General features: G+C 34.2%; 1 protein-coding gene across 9 annotated transcripts in view; it reads right to left on the bottom strand.

Moving 5' to 3' along the window:
- The window catches only part of DPH6 (diphthamine biosynthesis 6), a 177,770-nt gene that overhangs the window by 79,124 nt on the left and 74,392 nt on the right, over positions 1–24,254 (bottom strand). For all 9 annotated transcript variants that reach the window (XM_048947740.1, XM_048947739.1, XM_048947733.1 and 6 more), the window contains 2 exons: positions 21,695–21,824; positions 18,499–18,673 (listed from right to left, as the gene is read on the bottom strand). In XM_048947740.1, the coding sequence (XP_048803697.1) occupies positions 18,499–18,673; positions 21,695–21,824 (305 nt within the window). The remainder of the gene's footprint in view (positions 1–18,498; positions 18,674–21,694; positions 21,825–24,254) is intronic.

The raw sequence follows: 24,254 nt of genomic DNA, 5'->3' as shown, positions 1-24,254 counted from the left end.
TAAGCAAACCCTTTTCAGTATCACATAGAAACCAACTGAACTGTGAGCAGCCATATAGTATAAATCTAAAACAAAGAACAGAAAATGTGGTGAGTTGCCAAAGCAGAGTAGGAAGGATTCAGACTCACCTACATGATTCACATACATGGAGGTATCACTTATATTTTTTGTAAATTCTAATCATTAACTTTTTGTACTTTGAACTGGTAGAAAGTCTTAGGAAGTACAGAAATATAGAAGGGTATAGCTGTGAATGTAATAAACTGAACGAATAACTTGCACCTTGCTCATATTTAATCTGCTTTTAGAAGAGGAAACTCATAAGTCTCACTCAAAGCCTCTCTCTTGCTTCTTTGTCTTGCTCCTTTTCAATTTACAGTCTTCTGTGCCCTTTATTAAATACTTTTCAGAATAACACTTCTGAATCTTAATAAATGAGATGTCTGCAAGTACACTTGACATGTCAATATCTTTCAATACTTATCTGAAAAACAATCAATAACTATTTTATGGCCTATCAGCTTTATAAGAAAAAATTGAAAGGTCATTTTTTCAATTTTTTTCCCCAAATTTTTAAATTAAAAAAAAAAAAGATTTAAATGCTGAATCTTTATTAAAAAAATGGAGTCAAATTAAATCTTGGCAGTAATTCTTGCTTTCCTCCAAGCTCTGAAACCATTTAGCCTGAGAAGATGGCTTAGTGCAGAATCTCGCCCCTGTATATAAATACCTGAGGGGAGAGTGCAAAGAAGGAATAGCCAGGCTCTTCTCAGTGGTGTTCAGTCACAGAACAAGAGGCAATGGGCCCAACGTGAAACACACTGTTAATCATCTTATGCTGAGTGAACAATGGAGCACTGGCACAGGCTCTGTAGCATATTATCTGTAGTGTTTTCTCACTGCTTTTCTAACTCTCCCTCTCAATGGTAGTCTTTTCTGCTTACTCTTTCCTCTAGTTTTCTCAGAACAATGTAATATGGAAGTTGCTTTAAGCTGGCTAACTGAAATGCTTACAGTTTGAGTAAAGTTTAGCTAGGTGAGGGCATAGAAAGGATTTGTTGTCTACACACAGTATCTTTCTACTCACAGATTCTCCATTGGCTTTACCATAATGTACTCAGAATACCAGGTTTACTCTGCGTCACACAAAAACAATCAAATCCATGCAGTTCTGTTTCTTCTTCCCTCAGTTCTATTTCTTTTTCCCTCAATTGTTTCCTTCTTTTTGCAGATCAACTTAAAAGAATAAGTAGAGGACACAACATTTTGAGAAGAATCAGACTTCACAACACATTTGTTATACGTCTATTAATATGGGAATGAGTTAAATTTCTAGAGAATTCACATACAGGAAGAGGAAGACCAGTGAAAGATGTACTTTCAGGTGAGTATCAAGGGACTTTTCCTGCCTATCTTATAATCTTTTGCCTTCCATTTTCTCTGCATTCTCCTGCGCTGGGTGACAGGCACAGCTGAGGGTGTTGAAACCACAGACTGTTCCAATCTCTACTTTCAGAGTATGGCATTTCAATATTTTCAGATTAACTCTTCAGTCACAATTCAAAAACTACACAGGAAGCTCTAAATAATAAGGACAAAGGAATACATAAGTGTACACTACATACGCACATTTTACATATGTCTAGAACTTAATCTGAAGAACCTTTTTAGTTAAGAACTCTATGAATAAGAAGAATGCAGATCAACTGGAAAGTTTTAGACTGAACTTGCTCCATGAAAAAAATCATGTTTTTTTTTTTTCCCCTACACGTGCTGATAAACTATGTTGGAAGTCACTGACAGTCAGTAGACAAAGCCTCTTTAGAGCAAAGTACTATTCAAAGAATAATTAATATGTATGTATGAAGTACTGTCAAGACAAATTTATCTGAAGATTTCCAAATGCGAAAGATATGAAAGAAAAGCAACGAAAAAGGCAATGGAAACACATACGGGAAGAACTACTTGGGATGTGTGTTCTTCTATCTGAAACCCTAATGAATCTAGAAAAATGTCCCTAGTTTTCCTCTTATGGACTCTCTCCTTCCCTTTGCGTTAGTAGTTTTAGTAGAGCATGGTAGAGAAAAGAATTGGATTTTAAGTATCTTCCTACAAAGTATATTAACTATTAGCTAGAAAACTTTGCTCTTCAGACACAGCATACTTTATTTTGCTTTTTATTCATTCCAGAGCGTCCACTATATAAACCACAGTGAAACTGAACAACTTATCACTTACTGCCTTTTTTAAAGGAAGTAGAAAAAGGAAATATGTGAATTCTACTGAACATAATAAGTTGTTAAATTCTATACTAATATGGCAAGGATCCCAGAAAAGTGATAAATGAACACTCACGATTGAAAATGACAAATGTTGAGAAAACATTACATAAGAAGTTGTATTGCTTCTTTCTCTCATACTCACACAACCTGATCCTTCACTGGACATGTTCTTAACAAAATATTATTAATAGTACATAGTATAAATTAAGTATTTTATATGGATTCTGTTGTCAAAAAAGTGAATCCAATAGGCATGCTTTAAATTCATCACCAAACACAAGAAAGAAAATACATTCAGAGGCCAAATGTAAAAATATTGTTTGAATATTCTTTATCAAGATTGTATTACAAATCATTAAACAATAATGGCAAGTTTCAAAGCTCTTATATTGTTTAGTCACTTCTGTTATGTTTTTGTGCTCTGCTCTCATATATCCAAATGTTGTATTCTAAAATTAACTTATACAGGAAAATACTATCAATCATTAAGTAATCACTGCAAACTCAAGGAATCATAATTTAAAGTTGTTCACTCATCAACATTAGCCCTCAAAACTCAATTCAGTCTACGTAACCAAAATGAAATGGACTAGTAAACAGTACAAAACATTTTCTGAGAGACAACAGCAAAGAAAATCTGAACACTTGTTGCTTTCCACTCAAAAAGTACCAAAGTATATCTTAAGAATAAAATATTAACCAACCTTTAAATAGAGAGGCAAAGACTATTTATTCTGTCAGTTGAAAACATAATCATCATAGATCACCCAGCAAAGTAATAAAAATGCATGCTGGTTTTTACAGATTGTTTTGTTTCCCCTTGTACTGTACTAAATATTAAATAATGTAGTACAGAGTATTCCAATTCTATAACAGATAAAGTTCTTTTCTCATTATTTATTTATTTATTTATTTTGTAATATATAAACCAGAATGTAGGAACCTTTTTTGTTACAGAAATAATGTTCTTCTTCATTGATTCCACACATTCGTTATGATCTCTGTCAAGCACAGTGATTTGAAAACTTAATCAAAGCTGTAAATTATTGAAAAGATAATTAAGAACTCAAAAAAATCTACACAGCACTAGCAGCATTTTGTTTTTTTCGGGGGTGGAGGAGGTTAACAATATCAAAATACATTTCTTATGCTGAGCTCTATAAACAAAAAATCCTTGCTAAAAAACTTGATCAAATTACAATTATGCAGTAATGTTAGTTTCACATGTATCTTGACCCAAGTGCCTGAGATTTTGTTTATATTGAGTTGTACCCTAAGGAAATTATTTTCAAAAATCTGAATTCTACTGTATTAACCATCTGACTATCAACCTGAGGTAGGAAGAAATATTTGAATACCATGGACAGTAAAACAGGTCCTTAGAAGTGACAATTTTCTTTTCATTTCCCCCTCTTTTTATTTTGATTTTATTATTAGACCCTCAACTCACAAATGCTCAACTGTCACAAAAGATCAGTGTTACTGCACCAATGGCATTAATCTGTTGTTTGAAATGTATAACAAAAGACAAATAAAGGAGACACTGCAAAATGTCTTCCTCAAGTAGAACCAGATATTGAAATGATAAATAACATAACCTATGAGCACTAGTTATAATGTTCTTGGGCAGAAGAGATTTCTAAATATCAAAGACTGTTGCTTCGTTGTCAGATGTTCCATAAATAAACTATGGTCAATTCATGACATTGGACCTTTTCTTCTTGCTATGCTACTGTAAATAAGTATGTTCCCCTTGCCTGTCTGAATTCTACATGCCTATTTCAAGAAATGCCGCAGCATATAAGTAACACTGTCATGTCCGTTTTGTCAACTACATGCTGATTATCCTTTTCTATCTGCAGTTTGGGAACATTATCAAGGTCAGAAGCAATCGCTCAGAAAACTGATTCTGAAGCACTTGTGTCCGATAATTTCTCTAAGGAATTTTCATAAATAAACCTCATGCTGCAGTTACCTGAAATATTTATCTTTCTTATGTACTGTGAAAACAGAAATTGTACCAGTAACTCATCAGGTGCCTAGTCAAGGTGTGCATTTATTGCATGTAATTGTGTCTTATTCAAAAATGATATGTCTAATTTACCATTATCATATCTAACTTCTACATGCACTTGGGAAAATGTCCACCTCCTTCAACTCTCCTGACCTCCACGTTTCTTGTGGTTTTTTTGGTGGTTTTTTTTTTTTTTTTTTTTTTTTGGTGGTTTTTTTTTTTTTGACAAATTGGTTATGAGGCATTTACAACTGATGCACATATCACAAAATTATTTCTGCCAAGCTTCCTCCATGACCTGCCCGTGGGACATGACATGCTCTGAGATGCATCGCTCTATCAAACCGAATCTTTCCAGGACAATGCAAATTATGACAAATTCCATCATCCTCCATTATGCACTTCATGCTAATCTTCCTAATTCGAGAAAATCAGAAGGGCTTGCTGTTCTGCTGAAGGGCACGTTGTCTAAATGAATGATAGTGAAGGAACATTTGCAATCCCCTTCATCTTCTAATCCCAGCTGTGGCCACCCCTGCCCTAAAACCACTGAGCAACCTTTCCTCCGATGTAACACTTGCATCAGAATTAATTCCTGATTAGTCCTTTGACAGAGTATAGAGAAAACAGTGTGCTTTTTTGGTTCTGGAATTAAATGAATATATTATTGTAAAACTTTGGAAAAGCATTTTTAACAAAATTTTACCTGCAGACTTTTTCAGCCTATTTCTTCTAGCCTAACAGTCCTTCACAGGAGGAGTACAATCTTTATGAAAATCTAAATTACCTCCAACAGATTCTGAAACCACAATGTCAACAAGTTTCAGGCAATTTCTGGTCTTGAGCACTTTTGACTTTGGGATGTTATGCTGCTGGCTCAAAGGAAAGAACCAACCTGCAATGCATTCTTCAGAAACTCCCTAGAATAGGAAACTACATCTCTGAGTCATTCTTCTCTAGCTCAGAAGGTGGCAGTATTACTACATGGAAGAAATGTGCTAAATACCTAGTATTACACATCCACATCGCTGAAATAAACATGTTTAATTCCCAAAGAAGCATATATATTATCCTGTGGCATAATTTACTTATAACATTAAAACTCAAACATGGAGCAATTTGTAGCAATAACTATGATTATGCTGTTAGTGGCCCAAATGTCACTGTCTAGATTAGGCTAAATGATACCTAGCACCAAAGAGCTTCTGTGATTTATATTTTATTATCACTGGTAGAACTTGCATGCTTAAAAGGCTCCCCATTCAAATTATTCAGTTTTCTCAATGACTGAAGTAATCACAGAAATAATAATATTACGATGAATGATATAAGTTTAAAATCATAGCAATGCTTAAAACATACAAACATTTTGGACAGGCAAATGTTACATATTTAAAAATAAAACTTCACAGTAAAAATACAATGTGTATTAAAATGCATCACAGCTTTTGCAGTCTGCAAGACTGAAATTAAAAGATTTTAGACTCAAGAAAAAATATACCGCTTTTTAAAATGAAACGTGCGCTTTAAGAATGTTTTCAGAAATATCAATAAATACATTTATGATGCTGTCTCATTAAAAAAGAGAGAATATTGAAATAGATTAAATAGATTTTATTTTAATTTGCATACTGAATAATAGGAAATTTATATTTATATAGTTTTTATACAGTTATTTATATATATATATATAAATAACTGTATAGTTAGATCCTTTCAATCTAAGGCAATGGTATCATGTCAACATTGTGGATAATATTTCTTCTATACCATTACTTTAGATGAGAAAACAATTTTTATTTATGAAAAATAAAGTAACCCATACTTTCTAGTTCAAAAAGTTTTTCAGAATCAATAAACAAATACTTACATAGGAACCAAAATACAGACAAGTTTTATTTTGCATTTACTGTCTATGCCTTAATGGAATCTTGTATAATTGACTTGAGGGTTTACTGAGTCTTCATACATGCCTAATAAGTACACAGCACAGATCTGCATTACAGAATTACTAGGAAGAGACAAGAAGATCTTTAGCTTTATACTTCATTCCCAGTGAGACCCAAACCCTCAGAGGTAAACGACTATGTGAGCATCATTTCAGCAAAAGGCACCGGGCACACCCTGTGCATGCTGTGGCTTGTTGACATGAACCAGGGCAGGCAGACACCAATAATACATGAAGTGCGGTTCAGAGGCAATTAGGATCAGTTGTCAAGGCCAGGCCATTAATGAAAGAACATGTCAGAGAAGCCGGAGACTTCAATGGTTGAGGGCAAGAAGGCGATTTAGTGTGACAGATCGAGTCCTTCCAATGTCCTCAGTGGTACATGCTAATACCAGCCTTAACAACCTTTTGTGGCAGTGTATAATGCGACTAACATGGACTTTGATTCAGCAAAATGACTGCTGCCACTGTTAGTCTGTTTCATTCCAACAACAGTAAAAGCACTGCTACAAATAATTACCCACTTCCTTCTCCCCCCTGCTCCATTTAATGCAGCACTGCTTTATGCATGCCATACTGTTTCTCACTAGAAGGTCACAACGTTTATCCTGCTGCTTTCTTTTTTTTTTTCTTGGTGATGCCTTTTCTATTTGTTAATATAATCTGAAATTTTCCCATAAAATAACTAGGTTGAAAAAATGGAAATTAACTACAAATACAGTATTGCCTCATTTGACTAACAATAAAAAAAAAAAAAAGAGCAAACCAAACTGGTCTAAAGGATTCACTTATGCAAGAGCTGTTATGTGTGATAATTATTAACATAATCTACTGGATTAAAAGCATATAGCAATTTGAGTATTCAGTACCACTTCTAATACTAATTTTCTTCTAAGGGTCTCAGTAATCAGGTCCCACGTGAATATGCAATACCATGCATTTAGGAGTGAAAAGTTTGTGACAACACAAAATGGATGAAAAAAATGAATAGTCATATTCACTAAAACTCCCCACTCATTTCAAGAGTGAATTCATAGATTTGTCAAAGTAAACACTGTTCTATCAGTGATAAAAATTACAACTTGAGACCTATTATACTCTTCTTACATCAGGTGATGCGGTTCTCCCCTATCACTTCTGTCATTTGGCAATTCCTGAACTGACCTTTCTAGAGACAACACTTATCTCAGAGTGACGGCAGAAACCATCTCTGCAGGATGAATTTCCTTCTTTCTCTTTATTTCTGTCCACTTTGCCTACTTTCTGTCTGACATTTTAGCTTCTCTCATATTTTTCATCTTTTCTTGTTGTATTAACTCTACAGCTAACCTCTTAACCAAACTTAGCCAGCATTTCATTTTCAACCCAAAGCTCTGAACACTGAATATCTACTTTGTTAGATTTGGCATAGTTTACTGAAGTATTTGTTTGTTCCTTTGCAACATTCTTAGTCTCAATTTGATTCATTGTTATTTTCCTTTTCTTTCTCTTCTTTCCCCTTTCCCTATATTCAGCTCCTGAACGCACTAGCTGAGACAAAAATCCCACTGACTGCAATATAAATATGCTTTCATGAAAGTACATATTACTACCAACATTTATGGCATTTAACTGACAAGATTTTTGGCATTTAACAGTATTAGAAGTTCTGGTAATTTTTGATACTGTAATGTACAATGCACTACGTTCAATGGGTGCAATACGGAAAACACTGAGCAGAAAGATATCTGAAAGAACAGTGATCTGTTTTAATGACATCTCTTCATTACTTTGGTTTGCAATAATCATGACCAAAGGAAAGTTATATCTAACTCTTGGAATATATATTAGGAATTAACATTAACTTAAAAATTAAGCATGTGGCTAACCCAAGCAAGTCTTAAGATTTCAATTAGCTTCAATATTCTATCTACAGATATATCAGTGATTACTCTACCCTTTCTTAATGAGTTTGGTTTAGAAAACTAGAGCATTAACAAATAGCGTTAAAAAACCCACAAACATTATGCTGCAATATTTGATAAAGAGCAGCAGAATCACTAAGCAACTTCAGGACATATGTTTGAAGGATATTTTAATTTCTCTGTGCTTTCTTGTAATAATTTAATTCTTGCATCTGTAATCTACAGATACACAAATTTTGAAAATTAAACAAAACACTTGAAAACAGTTGCTTGAATATCATTAGTTTCTTCTAGAAAGAGATAAAAAATATAGAGAGATAAAAAAAATTCTGCAGTTAAACAAAACTTTTGTTCACTAACTCAAGTTTTATTTGATAGTTTGCTAATACTGTAATAAACACAGGATATTTGTATCATAATAAATAACTAGATACATAGATGACAGTTAGCAAACACAATCCTCATCACAAGGATTTAATGTTATAAAGCTCTGAAATATTCCTGAAACTTTAAATATACTAGATAAGGGATATTTTTGCGCAATTGTAATAGAACCATTCACTAAAATGAAAATCCTAGTAGGTTTTAAGAGCAAATAGGAATATTTTTAAAGTGAATTGAAGAATTGAACATAAATATATTATTAGTATATTAGAACCTGTAGTATTACACAATCAAGATCTGTTCCTAAACTGGAACTATTTTTACTGTCCACTCATACGTACAGATACTTTCTATTTGCTACCATTTCCATTCATTTTGAATGCCTGGCAAACACATTCCAATTACAACAGATGCCTTACCATACAAATCTTGTGACTCTAACAAAGCATTATTTCTTCTTAAAAACAACTCTTTCCTTCTCAAATTACTAAATAAAGGGAATAAAAAAAGGCAAATAAAAAGAATGAAAGAAAATAAATATGTATCATACCAGCAAAAAATCTCCCTATGTAAGCACTAAGAATTGCAGCAAAAGAAACATAAAAAATAATTAGAAAATGAAATAACTTCTCTGCCTAATACTAAGAAATCATCTTACACAGTAATCTTCATCTCTATGGACTACAAAATATTTCGCAATTATTTTTTTTTTATAATATTAAAAGGAAAATTAAGTCAACACTGATATTCAGCTCTAGTCAGAAACAGAAGAAACAGGTCACACTGACACCATACCATAACTGGGAGAAAAACAGTGTTACCTTGTCAAAAGTGAATTGCAATTTTCTCTTATAAGATAACAAGACACAACATGAACTGTACCAGAACTTTGGAGCCAAAACATTTATTTTTGAACCCTCACTGGATGTTGACCTCAAGTTACAAAAGCCTCTCAGTTTGCTTGCTGAAAGAGATAAATGGTTCAGGGAAGCAACACATGTAAAAATGTCACCTATATGATAAGTTTTCCTACATTAACATGCAAGAACTGGTAGGAATAATTTGCCACAAACTCAGAAAATAAACAAATACAACTATAATTTGGAGGTGTAGCAAAGGACAAACAACCAGAAATTACCCTCAAATGTCTATCAGCTATGGAGGAAGAACATCTAAACCTTTCAAAACACTCTATTAGCCTTGGAAACAATAAAAATGAGATGTCAAAAATTGCTCTCTGGTGCAGAAAAATCAAATCCTGGACTCTCTGAGCCTAAGACCAATGCATCCCTTGCCACAGACATGCAAGTAAGCTTCGCTTTTCCATTTTAAGCTGCTCTAAAATGCAACAGTCAGGTCAACTAATCTTGCTTTGAAAAATTGTCGTTTCATCACTAAAATCTGCTAAGAGAATGTTCTCTGCAACAGAATTCTCTTAAAAGATTTCAAGGACGCTTTTTGTTCACAGAATTTGTGTTGAGAAACAGTACACTTGAACTCGGGGATAAAAATGTGTTCAACCCCTAAAACATTAAGTGCAGTTTAAAGGAATGCTCTGCCTCTCTAGCACTCGAACTTGGGAATAGATAATAATAATTTTGTCTTGAAAAATTTTTTTTTCAGGTTTTTAGAGACATAAGAGGAAGCTTAGTCAAAACAAATTGAAGAATAAAAATGATTTGCAGTCTCTCAAAATCAATAAGAAAGGATGGGAAAACAACCAATAATCTATCTCCTTAAAAGGTTGAAGATCTTAACGAGAGCCATGGACACAAACTGCTCTAGCTTTAAAGATGACTGCTATCTTTGCTAGTACTGCCTGAGGGTGATAGATCCCATACTTGCATTGAAAGAGCACAAGGAGGAAAAAGTTGGAACAACAGCAGAGTGCTTCAGATTGAATTCCTCAAGCCAACTGACTATAGTTTCAGCAATAAAAAAAAACAGCTAAAAGCAAAGAGGTTTCACGCTTAAAATAGATGTCAGATCTGGAGTATCAAAAGCTATTTGGAAAAAAGAGAAATATTTCACATATTTTTGAAGTTCAGTACTATTTCAGTGCATAACGATATGGAGGGCATTGATTTATCACAGTAAGTTCTGCTTTAACTGGCTTTCAGTCCTATAGAAAAAATATGGCTACATTTATGAAGAGACATTAGTATCTCAGTAGAATACTTTTGCTAAGAATAAAAACTGGAGAAATTTCTAACTTGATGTCTCGTAACATCTGGATACTTTCCCAAGGAAGTACAAAACTGGACTACAGAGGAAGGTGTGTATCATGAAAAAATACATGGATAGCTTTAGGAAACGAGTAAAGAGAAGTTTGGTCGATGTAAGTGTGTCAGTGGGCACACAAACACACACATTGAGTACCCCCCCAAGTGGAATTTTTGCAAACCTAAAGTTGGGAGAAATACCAGCTACACAAAGAACTAAGTTGTTATTTTTGTATATTGTAGAGAATGTATAGGGATGAGTTATCTAGGGTACAGTATGGCTCACAAACAGTTAACCTAGTGAAAATTCAAAGAGAAAGCAGTTCATGAGCACTTCAAACCTGTCACAATAATCACATAACTGAACCTCTAGAGAAAGAGACAATGTTTCTGTTCCTGAGCTCAACCCTCAGGCTCTCATGCATCAAATTCACCACTGAAAACAAAGTGGGATGGGGGATGGAAAAATTTGAGGTGTCAAAATACCAAAATAATGTAGTGGACCCAAATAAATTTGCCAGTAGCAAATACATAATTCTGAAAAAGATGTCTGAACTCTGATTAGGATCCTTCTCAAAAAAACATTGAAGAAGAACATGGAGAAACAGAAAAATGTAGGAAAAAATGATCTTATTCCTAGGAAGTAATTTAGGTGACTGGTCTGAAAGCATTGCAATCGCTTTTGAAGCTAAACACAGGATGAGGAGAACTGCATGTGTATTAGTTTGCTATCTTTCTATGAAAAATGGAAACTGCAGATGAGATGTCAGAGAAAGAGGCAAAGGTAGAGAAAGAGAAGATACTGATTAAGTAGGAGAAACACAGACAAGCTTGTAGCTTCTGCTAACAGTGTTCCAACATTCAAGGAAGTTCACAGCGCACAGTAAGATCACTGCATGCTTTTAGCAGAATTTCACTTAAAAAAAAAAACCCAACAAAAAACAATAGAAGTACAAATTCTAATTCTTATTCTCATCTTCTGAAGACATTTATGTGAATTTCCCTTAATGATCAGAACTAGGAGATTACATAGATTTTGTTTCGTTAGAAGTGCTTACGCTAGTACCAAAGGATAATTTTTGCACTTGAAAGATTTTCTGTACCATTCAATGGGAGGCATGCTAGTGGCTCATTTTCACTTGGAAATTACTGTAACAGTACATGAAATTTATTATGATTCTAGAAGTGTTGAAAGAGAATCTAAAGATGTTAGAGTTTATTTACTTTAGAGAGTTTCCATTTCACCTGATACACACACTAGATCTGTCGAGTGTATTTTGTATCACACAGTGCTTGCTTCTAATGATAAGCTCAGCGAGGTTAAAGGGCTGTTTGAATACTAGGATAGGTGTTCCAAGAAAATTTTTCTTGGAAGATATTTTAAGACTAGGATATTCTTCTGTCACAGGCTGTAAGTATGCAATGCTCTTCTAAAAGTTCAGTTGATAGATAGTACATGACAGGTAAGGATTTAGGATCAGCAGCAACTTTTTTTTATTAAGTTGATAATTCCCAACATCATTTTCAGGTGGCTTTTTTCGCATTAGTGTTTTTTGTTGATTAAAAGTCCTCTTTAGTTGACTAAGATAATTTCTGCTCAGACTATATGTCTTATCTAAGGGTGTAACTGCACACTGCATCTTTTAACAGGCTGCTGTAGATTTTTATTTTATGGAAATAGGTGGACTCATTTTCTCTGCATACTGGAGTTTTTACACTGCAGTGTTAATGATGATGATAGCATCTAGAAAAGCAACAGTGTATGAATGTTTCAAAGATGGCTTGGCAAAAAGTTGATAATTACTGAATTAGTGGCAGAAGTCCATACAGTAGTCTTAGGTTTACAGTTCAGGCAACCAACTTTTCATCTGTATATGTCAGATATACCATGACATTAATAACACAATTATTTTCAAGGCAGTCCGTAAAGGCATTGGCCAAGTGCAAGGTTATTTTCATGTTCACTCCTTTATCCAGTCTGGTACAAATGAAATTAGTGAAACTAGCTGTTATTACAGTGAAATTGAGATGTTTATGCCAGTTTTTCAAATTTTGGTCATTTGCTGGTAAAGCTTCAACAGGCATTATAAACTGGCATACTGGCATAGAGATGAGAAGTAACGCAGAAAGCTATGAGGCTGTTGGTCAAGAGGCTGGTTTTGTTATGGAATCAGTGGAGAAAGTTTCCCTTCCGCAACGGAAAACTTTTTGTTGGCATAAAAAATGGATGAGGTTTCAGTGAGGGTTTAATGGAGTACTAGCAGATGGTAGTAGGCATGCTAAGGTTCCCTTGTTTGTGAATCTGATACAGCTAGCAAAACAATCCAAAGGACAGTCGATGAAGAGGAGTTGAGAGTCAGGCTTAACTTCTACTGAATCTCAAAAGCATCTCTTGGAACCCTCTCTAAGATTTACACAATAGCGTCAGCTTCATTTAAATAGTCCATGTAGTTTATGATCACTATAGTCATGTCTTTCATTATTTCTGGTTTAATTCAATTTGAATGTTGAATCTTAAGAATTCTGAAGTATTCCTTAGATTGACAGATTTTGATTGTGCTATTTACTGCTGATTATTGCAAAGCCAAATCTTTTTGCAGATGTTCATTTGCTTGAGTTTTCAAGTCAAATTAAGGGAACAAATAGTTACCTGGAATGAGCTGCTCATAGTAATCAAGCCAATTAGGGCACATCTTCATTACTAAATCCCAGTGCTGCAAGTTTTTCATCTGTATATTAAACTCCTATACATAAAATTTAAGTATATGAGCAGAAATCAAAGGGATTCCTTTCATACATAAATTCACACATAGCTCCTCATAGAATTAGTAGAATAATTACACAATATTTTCTTAAGACTGCTAAATATCAGGTCACAAACTTTAAGATGTATCATTAGCAGGAAGGTATTCTTATCTGCCATTGATCAAATTCCAATCATAGATTTAAAACATTGAAAAACAGTTGGGTTTATCAGTAAACATAACCTTACTTGTGGTGAGTATACAATATGTATTTAGAGACATGAAAAGAAGGTAGAAGTACAAACCACAAAAATATTAAGTCCTCTTTCTGAGGTACAAAAAAATGCTGTCTGCAATTTATGTGGAGAGAAAAAGAAAGAGGAAGTAAAGAAAAACATACAAGATTACTTTCTATTAAGCAACTGGAAGAATTCTCACAAACCATTTTTTTGGCTTTTCTTTTGGTGTTACGTTCACATTCCTAAATTAGAGACTTACCTGGTATTTACATCAGTCAGCACAGTGAACATACAGTTTACTAAACTAGCTACTTGGAAGCAATGAAAAACTCTGAGTCAAATTCTGGAAGGACTAAGTCTGAATGCCATAGTCTGGGACTGAAAAAATTTCATTGTCTGTATCATTTCTCCAAGGAAAATAAACAGAAGCAAAACCAGACAAAAAACAACTAACCACCACAATCAAAAACAAACAAAAACACAACATCAACAACAAACACAAAAAAACAACAACAAAAAAACCCAGACAACTCCCTCTTATTAGGGATCCTGAGTATCCTCCAAAGGGTAAAGATGCTTCTAGTATCTCAGATCTAAACTCTCTAACCATACTGAAATTTGACACTTTGTTTATGGTTCCTCACCTTTGAATTGTGATTAAAAAACAGGAAAGTGAGAAGTACACTTCCAGTACACCCTGCAGACAAACATTTGGGTAGTGTGAGCTCTAGATTAAATGTTCAGCCTCTAGGGAACTGAAACTTAATTTCTGCATTTCCTAAGGAAGCACACTAAACCCTTCATCATACAAAACATGACAGTCATCCTTTTCACCTCCTCATATTTAGACTCTGCTGGGGACCATGGTTTACGTTTGCATATTCTTAAATCTGAAGAGATGAGACTGTAGAGACAAAACAGACAGATGTCTGTCTCCCTAGATGGCAGCAACAGCACCAATCAAAGTTTAGGCAGTTACAAATTTTTCAAGCAAACAGAGAATTACCTGGCAAATTTAAATTGATACAGAGTGAAGCAGAGTCTGGGGGAAGACACTATGAAGGATTGCCTTAAGTAAGGCAGTTGAATCTGACAGCAGTGTCTTAATGCACTTTGTGTAAAATAGTGGCCACTGAAGCTATGACAGACAGATATCAAGCCAGTGTATACTTAATTTGTTTTAATGCACTAAGCATCTCAGTTCCACATTTGATTCCTGACAGTCACCTTAATATGAGTGGGAGCTGAGATGCTCTACAGAATGCATGCTCAGAATACCTAAAAGCAGAGACAACGTAATAGATGCCTTTTAGAAATTTCTACTGCTTTTAGAATTTTAATAAATGTATTTTATTTACCATACTGTCTACTTATATATATTCTTTATGCATTATTAATTTTATGCTACTAGTTTTCTTTGTGGTTTCCTGACCTCATCACTATTTGGATGCTGGAGGATGAAGAGTTCAATTTCATTAACAAAACTTAAAATGTAAGGTTGAAAACTCAGACTCTCTCATACAAATGTGGTGAAAGGAAAGGCAAAATACTTTATCTAATGAATCAAATCCTCTATGCTTAATCCTTCCTTAACTGGGGAATTATAATTAATCCAAAGGAACTACAAGCGCTTTTGAAGTGTTTCACTTGGGGGCTTTTAGTTTGTACATCCTTCCAAACACCTCTTTCACAAATGCGTATTTCTTTAAGAACCATATGTATTTCCATTTCTAGGAGTTCACAGCAAGTATTTAAAAATTGTGCCACGTACATCAGAATCAAAGGGGAAAGGTTTGGAAAATGTAAATACATGCTTGGAGATGTTTGTTTTTTCCAATCAGTTACCATTTTCAAAATATGCTGTATTTTCTATGTAACCCATTTTTCATCTGCCCAATTACCAGCAATCTTTTTTTCCTGCTATCAAAAATGATCATTTGTTTCTTTATTGTAGTAGATAAAACATCCTTTCATTGTTTCAGCTCACAAGCTGCGCAGATACTACCCACTGTTCTTGCCTCCAGCACTTCACATTATTGGTGTATTATTTCATGCATGCCCTACTCTTTTATCAATTGCTTTTGAAGTAATGTTAATAGACTAGAAAATTGAGACATTTATGAAGTATAGGCAGTGTTTATGAAAAAATCCATAAAATATGACACAGGCAAGACAAGATAAAAGCAGCATTTTAATAGATTACGGCAAAGAGATCCTGTCAGAAGTTGACAACTGACTCCTCCGAGATCACTAATTTTTATGGGATTAATTCTTTAGTATTAAAAATGAAGTTAAATGTCCTAATTGATCTGTAAATAGCACACCCAGAATTAAACCTTGTGGCCCCTTCCTTGGCAGAGCAATACTTTTGAGTAATAATTTTGAGTAATTACCTCAAACTGATAAACTGAGTAAGATGATGTTATTAGCTAAATAGCCATTTGAATCAGACTTTATTGTATCAATGATGTATGAAATCAGCACTATTTGATACAGATGTTTGTATAGTAACTTCTGACTCTCAGGAAACTACAGATCACTTGGATTCAACTACACCAGATGTGTCCAGCCCGTGGTCCATGAGTTTTGTGCAACACTGAACAGTTAGAAATGACGGGTCCACAAAAAAAAAAAGCAAATAAGTGATTTACTGAAATGTGAATAAACAGGAAACAGAATCCAAATTAGTTGTAGGGACCTTGACACTAGAATTGAGAGAAACTAAGAGTTTATGCTACTAGGTTCAAACAGCGTAGAAGAAAACATTGAGAATAAGATGCCTGAAGGATGGTAGAAACTAGAATTTGGCAGCTGTCAGAGAAAGTATTGAGGTCACAAGGAAAATCTAGAAGTGTCATCTAGAAGTGACATAATTAAGTCATAGATAATTGTATATCATTATATCTATAAAATAGGTAATGTCAGCATCAAAAATTATTGTAGAATATGACAGTACAATAGATTCTACTGTTCCAGTTTATTTGCTCATTTCCAAATAGCAAAACAAGGAACTTTTTCAAAACAAAGTTCAAATAGACTTTTAAATTACTTATGCGTTTAGTGTTTCAATTGAGATAGACTTCTGAAAAAAAATTTTTAATGAAGGCTTATGACTGCATGTTCTGAAACAGAATGTAGCCTAGATACTCTATTGTATTTGTATTAGAAGGGTATAATTGTAATACTTTGGAAGTATGCCTAAAAGAACATCCCCAAACATGAGGGCAAAAGGACCATGTAATTCTCTTTCAGTATCAACTTAAGCTTTCCATAGATGTACTGAAAGCATGATGAGGACAGAGATAAACTAAGTGATTTCATTCTGCCTGACTGTTATAGTCTCCCAGTAATATCAGGCATAAAAAAAACCTGAAAATATGCAAACGCCTTAATTCTTTTTAAAATATGGCTAAAATTCACTACTACACGTTTCTCACACAGGATTGAAAGACGGTAAATAAAATTTATAAAACCAGCATGACCATGCTTTGATCTCTCATTACCCTGTGAGATTAGGCTTACAGAAAGGCACAACTTTTATTACATCAGCTAATATAATTAGAAAATAACTATAGTGAATATAATTATCACTGCAAGTCCTAGACATTTGTGATACAATACCATAACTCTAATGTAGCTTACATTCCAGTAGCTGAAATAGACAGTGTTCTATACTATTAAAACAAGTGGACCAAGCAATGATCTCTGCTTTTTTTCTTACAAGTCAGCCTTATTTTATCTTAAAACAGTTTACATCTATTTGGAAACACTGAGGTCATCTTTAAAGAACATTCTCAAAAGAGAAAAGAACCTTTATATAAATATTTTGAATGGAATTTAAATCCTAGTATCATTCTGCCACTGTTCTGCTACAGATGAGAAGGATATTGGCATGATAAATTTCAAATTTTTACCTTTTGTTCTCATAGTACTGCTGGGCTAGACTTGGTTTATAAGAAAAACACTAGTAAAGAAATACAGAGTTTTTGCAGTATAAAAGGTGACATACTCCATCAGCTCAGCTGGTGCAAGCTGGACAAGAGGACTTTTGTTTCATTGCAAAAAGTTTTCATTCAAATTTTCAGTCTACTTATCGATATTTTGCTGCCTCATTTTCATGCTTTCTATATGAGATGCAATATTCTATTTACTTTGTTATTAATTGGAAACAAAGTACAACCTCTGTGTACTTTTAAATGGTTGAACAATATCAAGAGCAATTTCACTGCTTAGGCATTTTACAATTGACTGATCGATGGAAGAAGTCTGGATTTGCTCACTTTAAACAAATTTCAAATATCTTGGCTGTTCCTAAAGTGCATTTGTAATCTAAACAGATTATAAAAATGAGAACATGACAGCAATATGACAAAAGGAAATGACTACAAACTGAGGCATAGGAAGTTCTGCACATATGTGCATAAGAACTTCTTCACAGTAAGGGTGATGGAACACTGAAATAGGCTGCCCAGGGAGGTTGTGGGCATTCAAGACCTGCCTGGACACCTGCCCTGCAACCTGGTCTAGGGGGCCTGCTTTGCAGGGAGGCTGGACTCAATGATCTCCAACAATTCTGTGATTCAGTGATTTTCTTTTTTTTTTTTTTTTTTCCTATTTTTTACACTAGAAAATATTTTCCTTAAACTTTAATACCTTCTTTCTTTCTCTTGTACGCTCATTTGGACAGGAGGGAGTCTTTGAAACTGTACCCACTTCAGTAATCTGACATATAGTTCACATGAAATAACAAAGATTCCTTACCTTGATGGATTGACTGTAAGGTCCTATGCTAGCAGGTGCCCAGTGGGAAATACTCTGTACATGCATGACCAGTTTTTCCTCACTTAATACGTCATCTGTTGCAATGTCACAGCTATGTGCAAGGCAATCAATGCAAAACAATACTCCATCAGGCAACAGGGTTTCCACACACACTCTGAAAGCAGAAGAAAATTATATTTTTTCAAATAAAGTTTGCATGCACTATCAGCATTTATTTTCCATGTTGATTTCTTTTTAGTTTGGATACTATATAATGAAATTTTACCAGGAACATAAAAACAAACACTACAGTATTGCAGTAACCTGCTAGTATTTACACTCTTATCTGCTCTCCAAATGATAATCAGCTTCACAATTCCGGCAAGGCAATCTTCACTAACAAGGAGAAACTAGTACCACAGCCTATGGCTCATTTACCTTTGTTTATTTTTATGGTGTATATCATTATTTTAAGAATACAAGAATTCTTTCACCAAGAAAATTTTGACCATGCAACTTTGGAAATAAGTTATGCTAAAGCAGCTTTTGGATAGGGAGCACCTGGCCGTATCACCAACCATTCTTTACTGACTCACCTTGCATATGTTGGACTAAATGCTCAATTTTCTAAACATGAGCAGCAGCTCATTGTTGCTTTGCACCATCCTCACATGCTATAATGCAATACCAAGCATACTTTTCTGTTTTACTTTTAGTTGTTTGACAAACGCACAGAAAACCTACTTAAGCAGTCATTAAGAAAGTTCATTTTTGTTTGCTCCAAACTTAAAAATTTTAAAACTGTGTGCCTGAATGAGAGACAAAGTATATTGCAAAGGGCTAGTGAAAACTGTGTGTGTGCGTGTGTGTGAGGGGTGGGGGGAAAAAGGGGGAAGAGCAGAGCAGAGAGGGAAATAAATAAAAAGGAAGAATAAAAAAAATGAAAAAAACAATGATGTTTCAAAGCCAGAAACATAATTATATTTTCAGTGTATGCATTAAAATGTCATTTATCTCCCAGCAGGTATCCAACAAAAAATTACTCGTTCTCTTTACGTATCATGTAACAGAACCTTACAAAATTCTTATCGTCTTGCTTTATTTCTTCCAAGAAAACTCTTTCTCCCCTCCTTTCCCACACAAATACACTGTTTTTTCCTCACTATCATCATCATAAGCATGGATGAATGGATTTTCTGCTTGGGATGGTGAATTTTCAAGACAATTTTGCAAATTTAGTGTAGATCTAGACTCCTGAGTCTATGCTTCTAGCATATTGCTTGTGGGAACTCCCACAAACAGGCTTCTGCGCATAATGCAACAATGCAGACATGCAAACTGCTGCTTAATTTTTCTTTTGGCTAAAATGCAACATCTGTACATCCTATAAAATAATCAATGTCATTTCTTGCTGCAACTTCCTAGTCTTTCTACCAGTTATATTATGACCTTTCCAAGAAGTAATGGAAAACTATGTGCGGCTGTGCAAACGTGAAGGCTTAAGACGTGCAGCAGCATGAGAAATGAAGGACTCTAGATCGGGGAAAAAGTGCCATAAAGAGAACTTAAGATACAGAACAGTAGATATACATTTTTGCGTAGTTTACAGCAGAGTCTAAATCCTTCCTCTTCTGGCACACACAACCACTACTCCATTCCTCCACTGTTTGGTAACTCTGGACTACAATTAGGATCTCAAAAAAGCCTCTTCCTGCTGTCTTTATTCTCTTCTGACACTCAGACTATAGATAATTTGGAGAATGTAAATATACCATCTTAACGATGGTAAATAATAAAACAAATATCTTCTAGCTATTTTCACATTATACTTAAAATTCATGTGACTAAACTTCATTCTCTGTAATAAAAAGTATGTAATATTTTACATTAGAAAATGCTGAACAACTGATTTAAAAAATATCAAGATACAAGCTTTGTTGCCTGTTTTGAGAAGTGGGTTGGACTAGGTAACTTCCAGAGGACCCCCCCAAGTGAATTTTCAAACTAAAGTAGTTCTGTATACTGAACACAGTATCTCAGAAGCTTAAAAATATGAATTACTTTTATAAGAAATATGCTCTTCTGACAAATGCAAGAAAGAATTTACAAGGGGAAAATTATGTTTAACAATTTAAAAAAGCAGAGCAAAATTTTCATGGGCTAGGTGTTTGTAGTCCAATTTCCAGCAACATCAACAAAAAACAAAAAAACTAATAATAAACAAACTAAAATCAAATAACATCAGGATCAAATTCTCAATATTAACAAATTATTTCATTATGTCAGAGCTTGACTAGGACCCAATGTTAACAGTTCTGTATGATGGATATTAAATAGTTATGATTTGAAGCTCTATGAGTGAAAATATTAGACTCAGCGCATTCTGAAGTAATTTCTTATTCATATTTGCATATTTACTGAATAAGCAAGTATAGCTATGCAACTCATGAGATGATGGAAACACACAAGAAAAGATCATATTGGGTCACGCCAAAGATACATTTAGTGCAACCCTGCGAAATCTTCATCGGACATCTCAATTATAGGGCAAAGCATACCCTCAGCAAGTTTTATACAAAACTAAGAGCAGTGATTGTTACATTAGAGGGTGATGCTGTCATTCAGAAAAACCTGGAAAGGCTGGAGAAATGGGCTGACAGGAACCGTATAGAACAAGTGCAAAAATCCTGCAATAAGATAAAACCCCAGGCACCTGTGCATGCTGGGAATTGTCCAGCTGGAAAGCAGCTTCATAGAAATGGACCTGGTGGGTCCTAGTATACAGTGAAAGCAGCAACGTGCCCTTATCACCAGGTTTGATGGTATCCTGGGCTGCATTAGGAGGAGAATTGCCAAGACCGAGAGACACACAAGCAAACACAGCTCCATCAATACAAAAGACTTGTCATTTCACCTGAGTTAGGGAGAACTGACACTTGCAAAAAATGTACTACTTTTCTGTAAAGTCATATTGAGGGGCATTTATAAACCTTATGGAAAATACAAAGGCAAGAATTTCCAACTCCAGTGTTTCTGACTTGAGCACCCCTGACATGATTACTTCAGAAGGTAGCAAAAGTCTGTTTCCAAGTCTGTGAGACGTAAATATTTGTAGAAAAGCTTCATAAATGTGATAACAATAATACAGTACATTACAGTGCATCATAAATATACTATAGCAGTAGTCTAATCCTACCTTGCCGGTGGACACAAATCAAATTCTGTCACATAAACTGAATTTATAGCATTGAAATCTTTCATGCTCTTCATATACAGATGAACTAAAATAATATCCTTCAGTTTTAATCCCTCTGAAGTTATACTTGCTGCAAGATAAAAATAATGTAGCTGTTAAAGACAAAATATTTTAAACACAGGCATCCTGTATTTGTCCAACAAAACAAACTGGTAATAACTAGTTGTCTAAATATGACTGAAGGCTTTGCAACATACTTCTTTTCCCTACATAATGCCCAATTTTTCATGAAATTTTCTCATGTCTCATTTTCTAAATAGACAGAAATAGAATGATAAATTCTATCCACACATTAATGAATCCTTTCCAAAAGAAAATGTATCATGCATTCATGCAAATAGATAAGTTACATTCCTAACTTTTTATATTACTAAGTTTTATCCTTTTTTTTTTTCCTGTTAACTTTTTGCTTTGTTTCAGATTGACAGCTAGTAATCTATAAGATTTTGAATCAAAAATTAACAGATCTGTAAGGGACAATAAGAAATCCTTTAGTCCATAACTCTTCTCAAATAAAAAGATCAAACATTTATGTGCTATTCTGGAGGGACATTTGTCTAAGCTGATTTTAAAAAAAAAGTTCAATAATGAGGAAAGAGTTATAAATGGCAAGACAGACGGTAGGAAACAGAAGTAGCCACAGGAGAAATGAAGATATGATGTGAGCACAGGAAAGCTCAAGCACACAAAGTTAAAGAAAAGATACTGGGAAGTGGAAATAATGTGAATGTGTATGCATAGAAGATTTGAGCCATAGCATTTAAGGAGAATGTATTACTCTTACATACATCAATACCATACAAGATATGTGGATCAGCTCTGCAGTGTGGACCTTTCACAACTCATAAGCTGGAGAAATAAAATGAAGCAAGTCTTCTCTGAAAGACGTGGAGAATAATATAGAGCATATAATAGCATTTACCTAACATAAATGTGATACGCAAAGCTCTTCTCAATGTAGTTTTGGGGTTCTTGTCCTTTAGAATTACAGTTTCTATCTATACGTATCTATATATAGTCTTCCAGAGGAGTAGCATGAGAGTATAAATAGTCTTCACCCTTGCCTTAGTGAGAAACAAATAATTTTGTGGAAAACATTTATTTGCCTTTAAACATAGTAGAGGATCTGGCACACTTCCATGAAAGTCGATGTGGTCACACCAGCACTGGGTTTTATTCTAAATATCTCAGCTTTATTTAGTCATACTGCCACTAGTGATGGCAGTCTGAAGAGAGAAAGGGAAATTCTCACTGACATAAAAAGACATTCCCTGTTAAGCGATACAAGAGATTATAAAACAATTGACATTGAACTTGCATGAAGACAAGACAGATCTCCAGAAATGATCAGCTGAGAAATTAGTACACAATCGTAATTCTGTCCAGAAATATAAATGTACTTTATAATACCTGATAGTAATCACTAGGTCAATATCAGGTGCTATTTCATCACTCAAGGAGAAGATAATGACATTTTGTAAATTTCCGGCCAGAATTTTAGTCAAGCAGAGTTTGAGACTACAGTTAAAGGTTTTGCAGCATTATGTGGAATGTCGGAGAAAAAAAAATAATATGTAAAAAAGGAAGTCTAAATTGCATAAACTGAGAAACAAACTCTAATTTGTGGACATGCAGTAGCATTATAGCAAGTCAAAAGCAAACAGATTTGGATAAATTTATAACTTTTAACTTTTTAGAAATACGTTAAGTACAATTCCCTTTTTCTCTGCATAAATGAAAGGAATGATGGGAAATAATATCTCCCTAGCTTGCAAACATAATAAAATTGATCTCCCAAGGTACTGTTGTTAGTAAAAACATAAAAAAGATGAACAAGTTACCAATTCATCACCTGGGTTCTTATCTACATGTTCTGCTTCCAAAGAGAAGACTATCACATAGCACATTCCCAGGATACACCTGGAAAGTCCTTCTGTTGAATTTCAAGCCATTCACTCTTACAAAATATTTGTAAAATACAGCCAGGTGAAAATCATTCTTTCTTATACAGAATTGCTTCTGACACACTTTAAAAAGGACAGCTTTTTTTTTTTTTTTTTTTTAAATGAGTTATCTGGATCTTTAGACTGAGAGCTACAGAAGGCAACATCAAAACTGTCTACAGCAAGTAGTATTCTAGACTAATTTTTAATGCAATAAAAAACCATGTTGCTCCACTGAAGCCTAGGAAGATATGCCATGGTAAATCTGGTCCAAAGCTGCTTTTTATGTAAAGCACTTCAATCTTTGTCATCTAAAGATATGCTTAAAAAAACAGTTTAAGAAAATAACAGTAAACGGCAACGTACTGAATTCCCTCTTGTACTTGGCTTTATGGAAGAAATCCAACCACTTCATGGAACAGTTGCATGTTTCATAATGCCCAACAATAAATTTCTATTTCTGAATCCTTTGAGAAGCACTTATCCTCTTTAGAGATCATTAAATCAGTTAATCCTGGAAAGTGAAGGTTAAAAGGACTGTGCCTATTCCATTTTTA

Source organism: Lagopus muta, chromosome 6 (genome assembly GCF_023343835.1).
Source record: "Lagopus muta isolate bLagMut1 chromosome 6, bLagMut1 primary, whole genome shotgun sequence".
In the NCBI taxonomy this organism is placed as follows: Eukaryota; Metazoa; Chordata; class Aves; order Galliformes; family Phasianidae; genus Lagopus; species Lagopus muta.
This window is presented reverse-complemented; position numbering and strand designations above follow the sequence as displayed.